This window comes from Cavenderia fasciculata (assembly GCF_000203815.1).
Source record: "Cavenderia fasciculata unplaced genomic scaffold Scf_Dfasci-G-o-80e12.f1-5, whole genome shotgun sequence".
In the NCBI taxonomy this organism is placed as follows: Eukaryota; Evosea; class Eumycetozoa; order Acytosteliales; family Cavenderiaceae; genus Cavenderia; species Cavenderia fasciculata.
In genome coordinates this window covers 1,480,553-1,498,147 of record NW_004457735.1, presented here as the reverse complement: position 1 = coordinate 1,498,147, position 17,595 = coordinate 1,480,553, and the positions used below count along the sequence as shown (strand labels likewise).

The window sequence follows — 17,595 nt, the reverse complement described above, 5'->3', positions numbered from 1 at the left end:
AGTCGAGTAGAATGTCTGTTTGTTTGTGTATTTATCTTAAATGCGGATAATACTCCCATTATGACAAAACATGCACATTCTCTGGTGAGGTCGCCTGCAAATGTAGATTATCGGTTTTTTGCAAAAAGCACCAGCTTTAGACTTGCGGACAACAACACACCCACGTCGTTGTGAACCGACCACCAATCCTTCCTCAAAGAAAGCCATTTATTTGAAATTAGTTTATTTTTATTTATATTTATTTTTAAAAGCCTTTGAAGAGAAAAGTATCATGATAGCTAATTTAGGGTTGCATCGCAAGCAAGGTTGTTGAGTTTAAATTACTTACTTACTTACTTATTCAACAAGTACACACAACATTTTATCATTAAATAATTGTCTATAGCTACACAAGACATACCATATCATATCCAACACATTAAATACATTTTACATTATATAAGCTTATAATAGTTATAATAGTTATACTAGTCGATTTTTTTTACAAGTCACCTTGAAGAGAGAGAAAAACAAAACAAAGGGTAAGAACAAAACGAAACGAGGAGAGATGACCACACACACACATAGAATCTAAAAGTTACACACCAACACAAAAAATAAGAGTGAACACACCAATCTTAATTCAGACGACACTCTTTGTGGATGGAAGAAATATTAGAAATATTTTTTGTATTTTACTTAAATAGATAGCACACACAGTATTATTATCTGATTGTTGTATTACAACAACCATTTCATACTTGAACACTCAGCAATAATAATAATCATAATAGCAATAATTTAGTGTGTGTGGAACATCAATCAAATCATCATATATTGATTAGTATTAATTATTATAATTTTATTGACATTCATTTTTAATTTCCCTTTCCATCTCCTTCTTTCTCTTTCTCTCTTTTAGAAATATTAAATTAAATTTATTCAAGAATAATTATTATCCAAAATTTATAAATAATAATAATAATATATTAAAAATGAACGATCGTAGCAAAGTTGGACTTGTCTTATCAATCTTATGTATCCTAGTTGGTCTTTTGATCATTGGTTGTGGTATTTATGTTTTCGTTGATGTATGTACATTCCATCTAGATCACTTATTATTATTTGGATATCCACTTACTTAATTCTTTTATTTTTTAATTTCCTATTAAACAGAGAGCATGGTACGATATTAAAGGTTTCGTCATTGCCTGTATTTTCCTTTTATTTGGTGTATTCATTGTTATATTGGAATTTGTATTCCCAGCAAAGATGGTTTATCTATTTGGTTTCTACACATTTTGGGCTGGAAAGGGTCTATTCTTTTGCATGTATGTTGTTATATATTTTCGATCGATAATCTGGATACATACTTACCTACACTCTTTTCTCTATTACTATATAGTCTTGGTTTATTGATTCTTGGTAACCATGGATTCTTCTTGTTTGCTGGTATTGTGACTATTGCAGTTGGAATCATTCTTACAGTAGTCCATTTCATCGGTGCCGTTGGATGCCCACGTCCACTCATTTCAGGAGATGGATCAATCAAATCTACCAAATCAACTACCACTACCACCACTACAACCACCCATAACAACGTTTAAACGATAGGTCACTGCACCACCTCATTCTCTTTTGTACATCCCCATATTCAACTAATATTTTATTTGGAATTAATACTTACCCCCCCCCCCCCCCCCCCAACTATACTATACTTAAAATATACACATACCAATCCCTATTGTTGTTTGGAATCATACATACATACATACATACATATACCCAATGCGAATAAAGTCAAGTCATGTGGAGACAAAGGTGAGATGAATCAACTTCACCCTTTTAGTTTCTCACTACTTGCATAAATATATATAAATACAATATTATTAGATATGTTGTGTGATCCTATACTATACAATTCCTCATCACAATGGAAAGAAATAGATAACAATAAACTTTATCAATGTGTAATTTAAATTAAATAGATTAGATTAATCGTTATATTTATATATGTGTGAACTAATTATATTTATTTTGGGGAACTGATGATTCTTCATCATCAACAAATTCACCAAACTCGTCGTGTAACTTGTAGGCATAGGATTCATCGTAAATATCGTGTTTGGTTCTATATTCATTGTCAACGTCGCAGTCTTCAGAGGAACTATCATCACTCCATGGTTCAACTCCTTCTGATTCCTCTACTCGATAGGTTTCCTTTATCATTCTTTCCACCTCTGGTGAATTTACAACCATATCTACATTTTCATTCTAAAATAGAGAAAAGAAGGTTAGGAATGGAATAAAAAAAATCCAGAAAATATGTCTGGTTCCAGTTTGTATACTACTACTACTACCTACCAAATGTTTATTCTTGTTTATTTCATATAATCTTCTAGATTCATCAATCGATAATAATTTTGTACTTCTGTGATGTTGTTGTTGGTTGTTTTGACCATCTTGAGCATTCTCCTTGCTAAGCTTATGATTTTTCTGTTCTTTTTGTTCTTTCATTTTACTGTTACGATCTTGTATCGTTAATTTGGCAAAATCTATTGTTATTTCTTCTTCTTCTTCTTGAATGATATCTTTTTCTTCTTCTTCTTCTTTTTGATTAGTAGTATTATTATTTACAATGGTGGTAATAGTATCGGTTGTTGTTGATTTATTATTAATGTTGGTGTTATTTCTAGAATCTAATATCTTTTGTATTGCAGTAATATTTGTTAGAATCTTTTCTCCCTTGTCAGGTAGATTGGCACCTATCGATTTATATAGCTTGTGTTGATTTTCTAATTTAAGTCGCAGCTCTTCGTCCGAGAGTGAAGATATAGTCGATAACAGTGATTGTTTTGGTTTCGCACCTAGTTGATTCTTTAACATGTTAAATATACTCTGCTGCTATGCTATGCTATGCTATACTTTATATTATCAAGAGGAGGAGGAGGAGGTGGAGGTTGTTGGGTTGTCGTCTTTGTTAACAGTCAATACAATACTGCGAGATTAGATGAGTGTGGGGGAGGAGCAAGTTCATTAATTAAATTGATTTTTTATTTTTTTAAAAGTATGTTTTGGTACATATGGGTGGCGGGAAGAGTAATTCACTAACACGCAGTTCCATATATTTGCCAATGCGAATATTGAAATACAGATCCTATTCTTATTTATTTTAATTTTTTTATTTTTAAAAATTAATTTTTACCAAAGTACAAAACAAGTTTAAAAAAAAATAATAAAATAAAATATAAACTACGAGTATGAACTTCAACTCTCTCATTCATCATTTGTTGTTTGTTTATATGATGATTACAAAAACTATTAATATATATATATATAATATTAATTTAATAAATTTTTAAAAATCGAAGACCCTTTTGTGGTATTTGTCAGAGCAGTCTTTAAAGAGATTGATCCAAGATACAAAAAAAGAGAGAGAGAGAGATATAGATGGATTCTTTTAATAAGTTTCTATTTGAAACTTATAAGGAATTCAATACATATATTAAAGCTCTCATCATCAGCGAAAAGAAAAAACCTAATAGTACTTTGGTCTTTTACAGTAAACCACAAGACTCAACGACTACTTCAAACAACGGTGATGAACAACAACAAATAACAAATGAAACTTCAACTTCTTCTTCTTCTTCTACTACTACATCTACTTCTATAACAATACCAAAACAAACACTGAAAATAGACTTTTTAAGTATTGGTAGAGATTTGGTGGCAAGATGTAAAGATACTGAATCATACGAAGAAGAAGAGGTGAATCAATTTCTAGAGTTTATTATGTGTTTATGTTTCTTTTCGGGGAACCCATCGGTATGGAGACCATTGATAGAAGAGAATGTTAGACTCTTTTCAAATCAAAAGACCGTAAACAAGAACTTTGGCAATGGTATCCCCTTTTCGTTTGCCATTCCATTTGGAGCTCAAGATCTATTAGAGTTGTTGGTATCAAAAGGAATGGATTCTTCACTCACACAAGATAATAGTTATATCATGACAACCGCACTATACGGAAACCTTGAAGCATTTGATTTCTTTATTAAAAGAGGTGCTTCTTTAAATCATAAAAATAGTAATGGTGATACTGGTAAATATAAACTAAAGAGAGAATAGAAAAAGAACATTAATCATTAATTATTCTTTGTTTGTTTATTTAGCAATATTATTCGCATCAATGAATGGAGAGAATGAATTGATAGAGAAATTGGTAAAACATGGAGAGAGTTTATTGGCAGTAAATAATCATGGATTCAATGTGATTGTATGTGCTGCATTTCACAATCAATTTGAAACGATTCAATTGTTGGGAGAGACTATTGAAAAGACACATGGTACAAAGAAACTTCAAGAAATGTTGGATCATAAAAACAAGGATGGTGAGACTGCTCTACATATTGCATCGAGGTTGGGGTTCTATAGTACCGTTCAACTTTTGACAAAGTTGGGTGCAACCATTAATCTTGGTAACAAAATGAACCAAACACCATTGGAACTGGCAACACGAACAATGGGATTGTTAAAACGTGACTCTAATCTCATCTCTTCCTACGATCCACAACGTAAAAAAATGGAAGAGTATTGTAAAGAACTAGACACACTTGTATATATTCAACCACTCCTAGCAAAGGATTTTAAAGTCAAACTATTCTCCAAACCCAACCTTGTATCTACAGTAAGAGAAACTGCAAGATCCTATCAAAAGGTGATCCAAATTTTTGAAACTATTACCAAACAAAAGGAATTGGAAAATGAAAATAATTTAAAATCTCTTCTTCTTGGTAGCGTTAATAATAATAATAGTAAAAATACAAAAAAGACAAGTAAATCAAAACCAAAACCAAAACAACCAATAACATCAAAATCAAAACCATCTCCATCTCCTCCTATCAATCCATCTCCACCAATTAAAATTAATCAACCCTCCAACAACAACAAAACCTCCCCACCTTCCTTATCATTGGATGTAAATATAAATAATTCACCAAACCAAGAAATGGAAAAAGCAATTGAAAAGGAAATGGAAAAAGAAAATAATACTAAAGATAATAATAATATCAAGTTGGATAATGAAAATAGTATTTCTATCAATCAACCAAAAATAATGACTCCACAACAACAACAACAACAACAACAAGAACAAGAACAAAAAGAAGTAAAAGAAGAAGAAATAGATTATAAAAAGAAATATGAAACGTTGGCAACTCTTTATTTGGAACAAAACAAGATTTTAAAGGAAACATTGACAAGGTTGGATGACATTGAAAGAAACTTTAGTCGATTTAACAAATCGCTTTACAAAAAGAATGAAAAGGCAGAAGCTTTGGGATTAGGAATTTCAGAGATTTTAGGTCTTGGACTACGTTTTCTCTCAATGGAGCAATTGACAGTACTGTCAGACATTCACATGGATTCAATCAACAAAATCCAACTTATCCAACTAATCAGTGGTAGCATGCTCAGTCCTGGTATGGAATTCAACCAACTTCAAATCCCCGATGACTATGATCTAAGGGATGAAGAATCTTTTGAAGAAGATGATGAATAAAATCACTGACTAGTCCAAGCTCGGAGGTTATGAAACAACATATAGCAAGTGGGAAATTATTATTCATGTATTTTAATAATTCAACATCACCATTATCTTTCTAATTACATCTTGTTGGATCTACGTAACTTTTAACAAAAATTATATATATTTGACCTGGTCACCCCCGAAAACTGACCACTAAAATATCCCATTGACAAATGCAAACAAACATGTATCAACGCGTGCACGCATAAGTCGTCATTTGTGGATTCCACATCCTGTGATGTATAGGATCCGCCTACAAAGATGGAAATGTAACCCATTCGTTCAATCTACGAATTCGATAACCGAATTTGGAATGTAAAATCTGACGTAAAAAAAAATGTGTGAACGTAGAGTCGTTGGACGATTTTTCGAAAAACAAAAAACTTTCAACTTCCTCACACAACACACAAACAAAAGAATCGGTTCCATCTCTAGATATTATTTGTTTTTAAAACAGCAAATTCCTTCAACTTTTTTGTAAAATTGCATCCTTATTGTCGTTTAATTTAAAGCTTAACGATCAAAGAGAGGAGTGTACTGTTACCCATTTTATACCACCATTACTACTTCTTCTTTGTATCACTCATATTAGACAGATAAAATAGATAGTACTCCCGCTAGTCTAGTCTATTTTTACACACACATACCATTCACACACAAACACATAATAGATAGAGAAAGATTATCACTACTCATATCTTAAAAACCACAAGTGTTGTATCATCATCATCATATCTAATTATATATATTTATAAGTTCATCATTGAAAGTATTTTCCATTTATGATTCATTATTAGTACTATACTATATATTTTATATATTCTTTTATACATAATATACACACCTTTAAATATATATATATCTAGATCTCTATGTCATTTTTTAAAAGAAAACCTTCAAAGGAAGATTTAGGGGAGACAGCATCATTTATCGATCTTGAAAATGCAAGTGCTGGTAATGTGACGGGATCACCAACGCTAGGTAGTGTCAATGGCACCAGCAGCGGAGGTGGTGGCAAGATGAATTGGGCAGCAGCCGATTTATTTGTCCAAGTTTTGGGTGTCGATCTTCGAAGTGTAGCCGCTTTTAGAGTGGGTATCAGTTTGTTGATCGTACTCGATCTCTACGTCAGATCACTCTATTTATACGACCATTACACAGACTATGGAGCAGTGCCAACCAACACGGTCATTGATGCCAATCCATACATGTGGTCCTTTTATTTCATCAACTCGTCCATCCATTTTGCCCGTGTCCTCTTTTTCATAAACTTTGTCGCCGGTCTCTGTTTGATGATCGGTTACAAGTCCCGTCTCTCCAATTTCATCTGTTACATTTTAATGTCTTCACTTCATGTTAGAAATCCATTAGTATTAAATGGAGGTAAGAATATAAATATAAATTATAAATATATATAATTATTTATTAATATTTTCTTTATTTCTTTTTTTTCTTTCTTTCATTGTAGGAGATGACTTTTTCAGATTGATGGTATTTTGGATGATGTTTTTACCAACTGAAGCCAAGTTTTCAATTGACTCTATTTTAAATGTGGAACAAATCAACAAACGATCCAATATCAACCACAAGTCGATAGGATATTCACCAGTTCCCCAATCCAACGCATCCACCACATTCCCAGTCACCGATACGACTGGTAGCTACTACCTTTCGTTTGGTTCGATGGGTGTCATGTTGCAATTCTGTTTTATGTATATATTCACTGCACTCCTCAAGACTGGTGCAGAGTGGCGTTCCGAATACTCATCGGTTTGGTATGCTCTCAACCTCGACCAATTTGTCACTCGCACGGGATTGATCCTGCGTGAGTACATTGCATTGGGCCAGTTCTTGACCTGCTTCTCGTACTACTTTGAACTCTATGGCTATTTGTTGTTCTTTATCCCCATTCGTCGTCTACATGGTCCACTTCGTACATTTGGTGTATTGGGATTCTGGTGTCTTCACATTGGTTTTGGCATGTGTCTCGAACTCGGCTTTTTCATGTATATTCCAGGTATGGCCGTTCTTGTATTCTTGCCATCTTGGTTCTGGGACAAGATCTCTTCTATGGTCTACACACCAGCTCGTACCTCTACCATCATCTACTATGACAATAGTCATGCCGAGAATGGTGAGAACCTCAAAAAGGTGCTTTCCATCTTCAAGACCATGTTCTTGGTCCAATCAACCCCACTCCTCCCATCGCAACGTCCACACCAACGCGTTGAGGACTTTAACAACAACCCCGTTCTAGACACCCCTCTATCCATGATGGAAGATAAGATATACAATGAAATGAAGGTAAACAATAGTTGGATCTGCGTTGAAAACGGTCTTACTTTGGAACGTGTCTATGGATACCAAGCATTTGTCCAACTCATCTCGCTCTCTCCACTCCTTCAAATCTTTACATTCTTTGTTCGTCTTGGTGCCTTTGCTAGATTATATCTATGGATTACCAATCGTCCACTCTTTGTTTCAGGTAAAAGTTGGAATATCTTTACTAAATTATATCCAACTAAACCAGTTTCAGTTTCAAGAAAGTAAGTCAAAACAAAAAAACAAACAAAAACAAAATAATAATAGTTATTAACTCTTTTTCTCTTCTCTTTTCTTTCTTATTTTTTAGATATTGGAAAGAACTTTTATGTTTCTTGGCAATTATTTTCATTTTCAATTGGAATTGTGCAGGTGTTTATGATTATTCAGTTTCTGAAAATGTTAGATGGATTGCTCCATTATTCAAGATTGATCAATATTGGTCAATGTTTAGTCCATACCCAAGCAAGGATGATGGTTGGTTGGTGTACCCAGGTATTTTGGTCGATGGAACTGAAGTGGATGTGTTTAGACCTGGCCAAAACGTCACCTATGACAAGCCAGAGTTGGTTTCACAAATGTTCCCAACCCAAAGATGGAGAAAGTATCTAATGAACCTCGAATCCTACTACAACAAGGACAAACGTATTCACTATGGTCGTTATCTTTGTAGAGAATGGAATTGGTACAACAGGAATCCAGGAAGCCGACAATTAAAATCTTTTAAAATTATATACATGGTTGAAATGACTCCCATGTTCCCAATCGATCATGTCATTCCTCAAGACCCTCCAGCTGAACCAATAGAATTATGGTCTCATGTTTGTTTCTAAAAACTTTAAAAAAGAAGAAGATTTTAATTGATTTTTTTTAAAAAGAATAATAAAATATCAAATAATAATAATATTAATAATAATAATAATAATAATAATAACAATAATATTATTATTTAATATTATATTCAAACTTAAATAATATTTTAATGTCTTGTATGCTTTTGAATTTTTGGTTATCTTATATTTTTCCAACAATGAAAAATAGATTCAATAATTTTCTTGAATACTCAAAATAATCTTTATTTATCAATATTCTAAAGTAGATCACACAACAACTATAAATACACTGGTAGAGTGATTGAAAAGAATTGTCACTTGGTTTAATAGCCTTGTGACCAAACACCTTCTCTCAGAGTTTATGCTCTGATTATGTGTAGTATCTGTTCTAGAAAGCTTAATCTCTTTCTGCCTCCACACGTTGCGATGGCTTTAATGATTAATCTAATTTATTTACGGAGCATTCAAGACTATTCTATCAATGCCAACTATGTTGTTCAATTGTAAATAGTCTTCTATCGACCATGAATCGCACTATTATCATGGTAATACAATGGTAGACTCCACACCCCCCTTAATTTAATTTAAATGAAATATAATATTTAAGATAGCCTAGGCTGTGATACCAATCCTTCTTTTTTGTTATTTACAAAAAATATATAAATATTTAAATTGATATTTATATTTATTCCTTTTTCTCTGTTTATTTAAGACTCTCTTAGAGAATAGTTATTTGATATATCGTAAGTTTTTGGACCTATAAAAGAACCCAAAACATCAATATCATTTTTAGTTGGGATCATTCCAGCAATGAGCATTTTTGAATCTTCAACAAATAGGATATGGGATTGATTCAATTGTCTGATATCGTAGGTCAATTGTCCAAAGCCAAATCTATTCTTTATAATGACTGTTAGTTTGTTGATGTGGGTATTTAGAATTTTTGATATTGGTAGTGAGGAATTAAAGTCGTAAAATACACCCAATTGTTCAAGATTGACTGGGAGTTGGATGCTTGACAGCTTGATAATTTCGGATCTAATGGTAAAATGTTTGATGGATGGTGGAAGATTGAGTTCGGACGAATAGACACGATTCGATAGATGAAGTTTAGTCAATGACTGCGGTAGTTGTGGCAGTGGGTAGTTGTATTGGTGAAGTTCGAGTGTTTGCAAAGAGTTTGGCAGTACTTCTTCCTCGATTGGGTGGTTGTACGACTCGAGAATGAGTTGTCTTAGATTCTGCGGCAACGAACCACTTTCCAGACTCGGGAATTCAGAGTTGATGGTCAAATATTCCACAGAGTTGGGGATACCACCGACTGGAAGAGCAGTCGAAATTTCATCAATGACCAAATGAGTGACTGTTGGCGGGATGAGAGAGGGTGTAATGGGCTGCGACACAAACGAACATCTAAGATGAGTTAGTCGTGGTGGCAAAGTAATTGTTTCGCCAATGACTAGGGTTTGAGGTGCTATTCTGAGATTGGTGACAGTGTCTGGTATGATTCCCTCGTCTATTGGCGAATCGTACATTCTTCCAATCGATAGCAACGTGCAATTGGGAGGAACGCTGCCTGGCACCAACTCGCTCTCCATTTGGAAGGGCAGCTTTAGCGACTGTACAGAGTTGGGTAAAACACCGGCGGGGATATGTTTGTTGAATTTGAATCCCAAGAAACAATAGACTACACCCTCGGGGATGATACCTGGCTCTTCGATAGGGTGATTATAGCAATCACTTAGGATCACCTTTTTCAACCCCTTTGGAAGCAATCCAAGCTCCAAAGGATGGTTGTAGAGTCCGCCAAGCTCCAAACGTTGCAGAGATGCCGGTAGATCACCCGGCTCCAATCGATGTGCAAAATTGTAACTAACCTTGAGTGTCACTAGATTCGGTGGCAGTACACCCACCGACAATGGTTGATCAAAGAGATGTCCCAAATCAATGTACTGGACACTTGGAGGTATTTTCATGGGTGGTATTGGTTTATTCAACGATTTGGAGAGATACAAATGCGTTATACCAGTGTCCCTCGGAATGTCATCTGTTATCTCTTCCAGAATAAAACTGTTGGTAGTCGACCTTTCCAACACTTCTTTAAAGGAATTTAAATATACAAATGTGAGTAGTTGATTGGAGAGTGGTTTGATGGAAGAAGATGGAATGGTGACAGAAGAGGTGGAAGTCGATGAAAAGGAAGATGAAGATGCAACAGAGTATCGCTCCTTTGATGTCAACACATGAGGTGGGATAACAAATCTCATAATCTTGGTTATTCTATCCCACCATCTCTTGCATACCAATACAAAGCATATTCTATCTATAGTCTCCATATGATCAATGATATGTAGTATCAATATATCTGGTAATGATACAAATATATTATTTATATTAGAGTTCATTTTAATCATATGTTGTTGTTGTTGATTATGATTCTTGTTGTTATTGTTATTATTTGTCAGGTGTTGGACATGATTATTAGTACTATTCTTGTTATGATTAGTATTTCTATTATTCATATATAAATAATAAATAATAATAATAATAATAATTGTTATTCTGGAATGAATGATTGGCTCAAAGAGAGATTAATAAGTACTTTGTTAATTAATTCTTTCAAAAATGTAATTTAAGTTGGGGGTTCAAAATTTTCAAAAATTTTTTTTGGACAGTTGCCCAAGTGCATCCCCCAGCTCACAAAAGAAACGAACGAAAGTACGTTTGTTGTATCAATCGCTGTTTTCTTATTTGTATCAAATCAAAAAAGAAATACACTATTTTTATTATTATTATTATTATTTGTATATATATATTTATAGATATATAAAAGAAAGAGTAGTAAAGAAGAAGTTATGAGAATGGTTCAAAAGAATAATAGCAGTAGTAAAAAGCAATTGATCCCGACTAAAGCACTCAAGAAGAAGATCATTAAAAAGATATCAGAGGTGACATCGAGCAGAGATGAAGACCATGTAAAATCAGACTCTCCTTCACCCCTCGAGATTGCTGCATCGATTAGCGACATCAAGCCAATCCTCAGAGTCAAAAAGACAACCACACTGACATCAACCTCCTCATCGTCGAAAAAAGAACAAGCTTCTGCTGCCGCTGCCGCTGCTGCCGCCGCTGCCTCTTCTTCACCCTCACAAAAGAAAAAGGTTGTCTTTTCATTAGAGAACAACCATACTCAATTATTCCATAAGCTCAAGACAGTCGTAACAGATATTGTACCATCGCAAAAGACACACAACAAACCTACTGCAACAAAGATTGAAGAGCAACAAGAAGAGGTCATCATGACTCCAACTAAAGCTGTTGTTCAACAACAAGAGGTGGAAGAAGAACAAGTTAAACAACCAGTTGAAGACAAGAAGAAAAAGAAGCAATCAGTCGTCGTAACACCAAAGGAACAACAACCAACTACCTCTACCTCTACTACTACAACAACTACCAACAACAAAAAATCAAAGAAAGAAGAAGCTAAACCAGTCGTGGTAGTCGTACAAGAACAAGAAGAAAAAGATATTGAAATGAAAGACGTACAAGAAGAAACAGAAAAACCAGTAGCATCGACTAATGGAAATGCTAAATATGCGAGGCTTCCCAAATCAAAACAACCAGCTGCAGAACAACCAAAACCAAAAGAAAAAGAAGAAGAAAAAGAACAACAAAAGTCTAAAGTTGGTCATTTGAAATCTAATGGTGTTGTTGGTACTAGTGATAGTACTACTACAGCAGCAGTCAATTTACAAAATGCTTCAATAAGTGGATTCAATATCTTACCAGTTCAAATACACGATTCACAATACAAACAATACATTTATTATAGAAAGGAAACCAACAAAAAGTATCCAGTTGGACGCACCATGTTTGTGCTCAACCTACCAACCCAATGTAAAGATATCGAATCCATCCAACTATTTTTCCAAACTCCAGACATTGAACAAGTTCTCTTCTCCAGTGAGACTGCCGCCGAACCAATTCCAAAGGCTGCTCACGTTGTTCTCAAAGATTCAGATTCGCTTGCCTCTCTATTAAAGGATCTTTTAAAGATTAAATTATCAACTCAAAAAGTTTTAAATGCTGAAAAAGGTAAATCAAATCAATTCAAATCTTTATTATCCAGTTTTATTAATACAACCTTTTATATTTCCATTTTTAGATTTACAAAATTTATATTTTGAACAAACAGTAGTTGATTTTGATGCATTACAAAATCAATTGGATACTTATATGATGGAGTTTGATAAGGATAGATTATTGAAAAACAGAGAGGCCAGAGCCAACAAGGGTGTCAAGGACGAGGATGGATTTGTTTTGGTGACTGGCAAAAAGTCATCTTACAGTGGTCCATCACTTGATGAACTCAAAGACAAAGAGGAAAAGAAGAAATCTAAAAACTTTTACATGTTCCAACAGAGACAACAAAAGAAGAAGGAATTAGACGATCTAAGAAAGAAGTTTTGAACAAGATAAATTAAAGATTGCTAAAATGTCAGCAAGCAGAAAATTCAAACCATATTAATCCCTAAAACATACATTTCAATTCCCCCTCTAAAAATAATAAATTTATATAATATTTACGTCAAATAATTAATAATAATAATTAATAATAATAATAGTACTATGTATTTATTAATTTATTATATTAAAAGAGATACGATTACCTCTTAGGTTTACCAATTTAAAATGTTCATTGATATGTTCAAATGATAATATTTTGGTTGAATATGGATCAATTGGAACGATTTCGATAATATTTACAGTCAATTGAACCATTTCTTTGTTTTGTTTTTGACTCTTTGGTAGTGATACATAAATTGGTAAACAAATAGAATATGAAAGAGGTTTAATTGGTACAAAATATTGTGATCCAATTGTATATAATTGTGATTTACCTAAATAATTTACCTAAGATTTAAATAAATATATTAATAACTATATTATAATATTTCTTTTTTCTTTTTCTTTTTCCTCCATACTTGTAAATAAAGATATTCAACATTTGAAATATTTTCAATATTTGCATTAATGACCAATTTAATTGGTAGATTATCAAATGATTCTATTGGTTTTTCAAATGGTGGCATCAAGGTATTTACAACCTTTTTCTTGATTTGATTTTGTATCATTAACTGTGGCAGTTGATATTCTTTCAAGAATATAATTAATTTATCCAATAAAAGTTGTCTTGTATTGATACCAGTTCTTTGCATTTTAAATGGTCTTTGATTTATATTGGATTGTTGTTGTTCAATTATATAATTACCAATAGTATCCATAATCTCTTGATTCTTTTCTGGTATTGTCATTAAATTATCTTTAAAGAAACTAAAAAAAAAAATAATATATAAAAGGTTATAATCTATATCATTCCATTTTTTTTACCTCTTTTCTTCTTCTTATTACATACGTTTTATAAATATTAATTGATGATTGTAAATTGGTAAAAATATTACTTGGGTATGGTGGAGATGCAAATGGTGATGGATCATTGAGGTTCAACATCTTTGAAATGGTCAAGACTATAGTACCATACAATCTTATTTCATACAATATAGATTGTATTTTGTTGTCCAATCCAATAAAAAGTCCTTGCATTTTAAATGATGTCTTTATCAATTTCTCTGCAATAATATGTTGTTGACTATTACTTGAAGAGAATAATTCTTTTTTAATCTATATTGTAAAAAAAAAAATTGATTATTAGATAACTTGTACAAAGAATGATTTGATTTGTTTAGTTTTAATTATACATACATGAATAATGATTTTTAAAACCTTTATAAACATTAAATAAAAATCAGATGTTGGTTTTAGGATTCTATTAATGTTTGAAATACGTAAAAGATTTCTTTGAATTTCTTCCATCAAGATTGAAAGTTGATCAAATTTTCCAACCTTTAATAAACTATATAATGAATCGTCATTTCCATTGTTACTACCATACAACATTGATAATGTATTCTTTAAAAATAATGTTAAATCTTCTTGTGATTTTAATTTCATTTCATCTACAAATTACAAAAAAAAAAACAATTAAATTAATATATTAACAATTAAAGAATATTCTTGTCTTGTCTTGTTCTGTTTAACTTACAAGTTGAATTTAAACTATAATTATTGACATTATTATTTGTATCTGTGGTAATTATATTTTGTTGGAAATAGGCAGGATATTTATCTTTAAAATAAAGATGATGTTGTACCCAATATGGTGGTAATAATGATAAAATCGTATTATTATTCTTTGCACTATTTAAAATGACAATCATAATTGCAACATCTAAATTAAATTTGGATTATTAGTTAAATGAATCATCACCATCATTATTTTCTGTTAAACATACAAAAAATATCATCCATATTTGGTTCAACCGAAGCAAATTTAGAATCAATACGTAATAGATCCTCTGCAATAAATTCAGTAAATTGATTTTTGGTTGCAACTTTATAGAGACATTCAAAGATAGAGTACATATCTCTGGGGTATTTTTGAAGGTTCACCAAAAGTGCTTGTACGGTGGCATGTAAACATGAAAAATTGGTCAAGTGTATAGTTGTCAATAATCGATGAATGGCTTGTCTTTCAGCTTGACTTGAATTATCCAATGACGCCAAAATAATATGTAACTGATCCTCTTTAATAGTGATAGTTTTACCAATTTTTCTTAAACTATTGATCGAATTGATTCGAACCGATTCAATTTCATCTGTAAAGATATCGACCAAGAAATCTATATTCTTTTGTGCAAATTCATTATTTCTTAGACTGAGTTCGCACATGCTATCAATTGCAGATGATCTAACTTCATAAAATTCATCTTCCAAACCTTGAATAAATGCACCTGTTGCACCAGCATCGACAAGACTTAGCGATGAGTCGGTAGATGCCATAAAGTCAATATCTCCTTCTGGCACTTGAATAGTGGTATACTGTTGTTGCTGTTGTTGTTGGTGTTGCTGTTGTTGTAATTGTTGTTGCAGAGGTGATAAAACTTGTTGTTGTTGTTGCTTTTGATTTTTACCTGCATTACTATATCGACTGTGCCCAATTTGAAATTTCTTTCTTCCCTTGTTATCATGATCGAATAATATTTCTTTACTAAGTGTTTGAATTAAATAATGTAATGATACATCATAAATACATCCTAATAATTTACATGCCTAGAGAATGAAAAGTCGATTAATAATCATTTCAAGAAATTAAAGTTAAATTTCTTACACAATTTCTAACTACAACAGAAGGATCATTTACAGCATTACATATCTTTTTAAATACATCATCAACCAATCTAATCTTATCACTCTTTTTCCTATCATTGATAGTTCCCAATATATGATTTGGAAATACATTACTAAATATCCATAATAACTTTATACATTCTAATCTAACTTGTTCAAATGAATCTACTAATAATAATGTTGCTTGTTGATAAATCCTAGAAAAAATAATAAATATATTAATATCCACTCATTTGATCAATTGATGATTCATTCCATACTTGTTAATTGATAGATTATGACATCTATAAAATAATAATGACAGTGATCTAAGAGAAGCCTCTCTTACTCTAAAATCAGGATCTCTTAAAAAGTTTACAAGAATCATTTGTATTTCATCCAACTCTTCAGATGTCTTTACCAAATGACCAAATATTAAAATACATTCCCTAAAGGTTATAATATAATTGATTGTTTAGTAACTATAAATATTTATGTGTATGTTACTGTTGTTGTTGCAACATACTTTCTAATGAGTGGATTTGGATGATTTAATAGTGGTTGTATAGACGATGAAATCAATAATGATAACTTTAGATTCTTTGATTGGACAACCGATCGAATTGCAATAAGTGATGCACATATTACTTTTTTAGAAGTATGTACATTCTTGATCTATAGAATGAATGAATGAATGATTGATTGGGTTAATTAAATACATATACTAATATTACCGTTCATTCATCTTTATAACTACATACAACAGTTGATAACAAGTAATGAATGATAGATGTTGATTCAACAAAAGGATCCAAAGCAAGTGATTTAAGTAGACCAACCAATTGAACTCTGATATTCTTGTCTTGTTCAGATGATAGTTGTTTCTTGACAGTGTACACTAGATCGAATCCATTCTCTTGATTGTTTAGTGGTAGATGATATGATTGCAGGTAGAGTATTGCTTCTACCCTAGTTCTATGATCTTGACTGGTAAGAGCCAATAGATATTGATCAAATGGTGCAAATTGAGTTATATTTGATGTTGGAGGGTAGATTGGTTGTTGTTGTTGTTGAGCTGTATTATTGACAGATGTCGATGAGAATGATAATGATGATGTTGACTTTTTAGGTGTTGCTGTTGGTGCAGTAGTAATCGTCGTCGTCGTCGTAGTAGTACCACTACCCGACTGTATATTTGTATTGATAGGTGACTTATTCATTCTATCTATCTATCTATCTCTGTCTCTTTCATTCGTTTCAAATGAACATCTCACTGATTTCACCTTTTAGTTTTAGTGTTGTCCAATTTAATTTAAATAAATAAATTAATTTAATTTAGCAAACAAAATAGGAATAAATATAAATATTAATACAAATATAAAGGAATACAAAGAGGGGGTTGTACAACCAAATAGATATGTCTCAAACTCAAATAATATATTATATATTTCTTTTAAAGGAAGGATTGGTATCACAGCCTAGGCTATCTTAAATATTATATTTCATTTAAATTAAATTAAGGGGGCGTGTGGAGTCTACCATTGTATTACCATGATAATAGTGCGATTCATGGTCGATAGAAGACTATTTACAATTGAACAACATAGTTGGCATTGATAGAATAGTCTTGAGTGCTCCGTAAATAAATTA

The 17,595-nt window shown here is 32.1% G+C and overlaps 7 protein-coding genes across 7 annotated transcripts; 4 read left to right on the top strand and 3 right to left on the bottom strand.

Annotated features, from left to right (window-relative positions):
* Positions 1–11: 11 nt before the first annotated feature.
* pmpA (uncharacterized protein) lies at positions 12–1,586 on the top strand (the record flags this gene model as incomplete). Its single annotated transcript, XM_004361080.1, has 5 exons — positions 12–27; positions 129–220; positions 927–1,070; positions 1,156–1,310; positions 1,385–1,586. 5 exons carry the CDS (start codon positions 12–14, stop codon positions 1,584–1,586), a joined length of 609 nt encoding a protein of 202 aa, XP_004361137.1.
* Positions 1,587–2,001: 415 nt separating this feature from the next.
* Positions 2,002–2,865, bottom strand: DFA_05417 (uncharacterized protein; the record flags this gene model as incomplete). The annotated part of the gene is made up of 2 exons (XM_004361079.1): positions 2,002–2,253; positions 2,344–2,865. The coding sequence occupies 2 exons, from the start codon at positions 2,863–2,865 to the stop codon at positions 2,002–2,004; spliced, it is 774 nt and encodes a 257-aa protein (XP_004361136.1).
* A 564-nt stretch (positions 2,866–3,429) lies between these two features.
* DFA_05416 (ankyrin repeat-containing protein) lies at positions 3,430–5,536 on the top strand (the record flags this gene model as incomplete). Its single annotated transcript, XM_004361078.1, has 2 exons — positions 3,430–4,078; positions 4,149–5,536. The coding sequence occupies 2 exons, from the start codon at positions 3,430–3,432 to the stop codon at positions 5,534–5,536; spliced, it is 2,037 nt and encodes a 678-aa protein (XP_004361135.1).
* Positions 5,537–5,900: 364 nt separating this feature from the next.
* DFA_05415 (uncharacterized protein) lies at positions 5,901–8,838 on the top strand (the record flags this gene model as incomplete). Its single annotated transcript, XM_004361077.1, has 6 exons — positions 5,901–6,040; positions 6,320–6,359; positions 6,430–6,946; positions 7,032–8,109; positions 8,196–8,706; positions 8,764–8,838. 6 exons carry the CDS (start codon positions 5,901–5,903, stop codon positions 8,836–8,838), a joined length of 2,361 nt encoding a protein of 786 aa, XP_004361134.1.
* Positions 8,839–9,425: 587 nt separating this feature from the next.
* DFA_05414 (uncharacterized protein) lies at positions 9,426–11,123 on the bottom strand (the record flags this gene model as incomplete). Its single annotated transcript, XM_004361076.1, has 1 exon — positions 9,426–11,123. The coding sequence occupies one exon, from the start codon at positions 11,121–11,123 to the stop codon at positions 9,426–9,428; it is 1,698 nt and encodes a 565-aa protein (XP_004361133.1).
* A 162-nt stretch (positions 11,124–11,285) lies between these two features.
* Positions 11,286–13,188, top strand: DFA_05413 (uncharacterized protein; the record flags this gene model as incomplete). The annotated part of the gene is made up of 3 exons (XM_004361075.1): positions 11,286–11,345; positions 11,541–12,813; positions 12,884–13,188. The coding sequence occupies 3 exons, from the start codon at positions 11,286–11,288 to the stop codon at positions 13,186–13,188; spliced, it is 1,638 nt and encodes a 545-aa protein (XP_004361132.1).
* A 168-nt stretch (positions 13,189–13,356) lies between these two features.
* Positions 13,357–17,165, bottom strand: ints4 (HEAT repeat-containing protein; the record flags this gene model as incomplete). The annotated part of the gene is made up of 10 exons (XM_004361074.1): positions 13,357–13,632; positions 13,704–14,052; positions 14,135–14,400; positions 14,482–14,735; positions 14,822–15,007; positions 15,072–15,888; positions 15,947–16,163; positions 16,227–16,394; positions 16,472–16,620; positions 16,707–17,165. The coding sequence occupies 10 exons, from the start codon at positions 17,163–17,165 to the stop codon at positions 13,357–13,359; spliced, it is 3,141 nt and encodes a 1,046-aa protein (XP_004361131.1).
* Between the last annotated feature and the right edge of the window lie 430 nt (positions 17,166–17,595).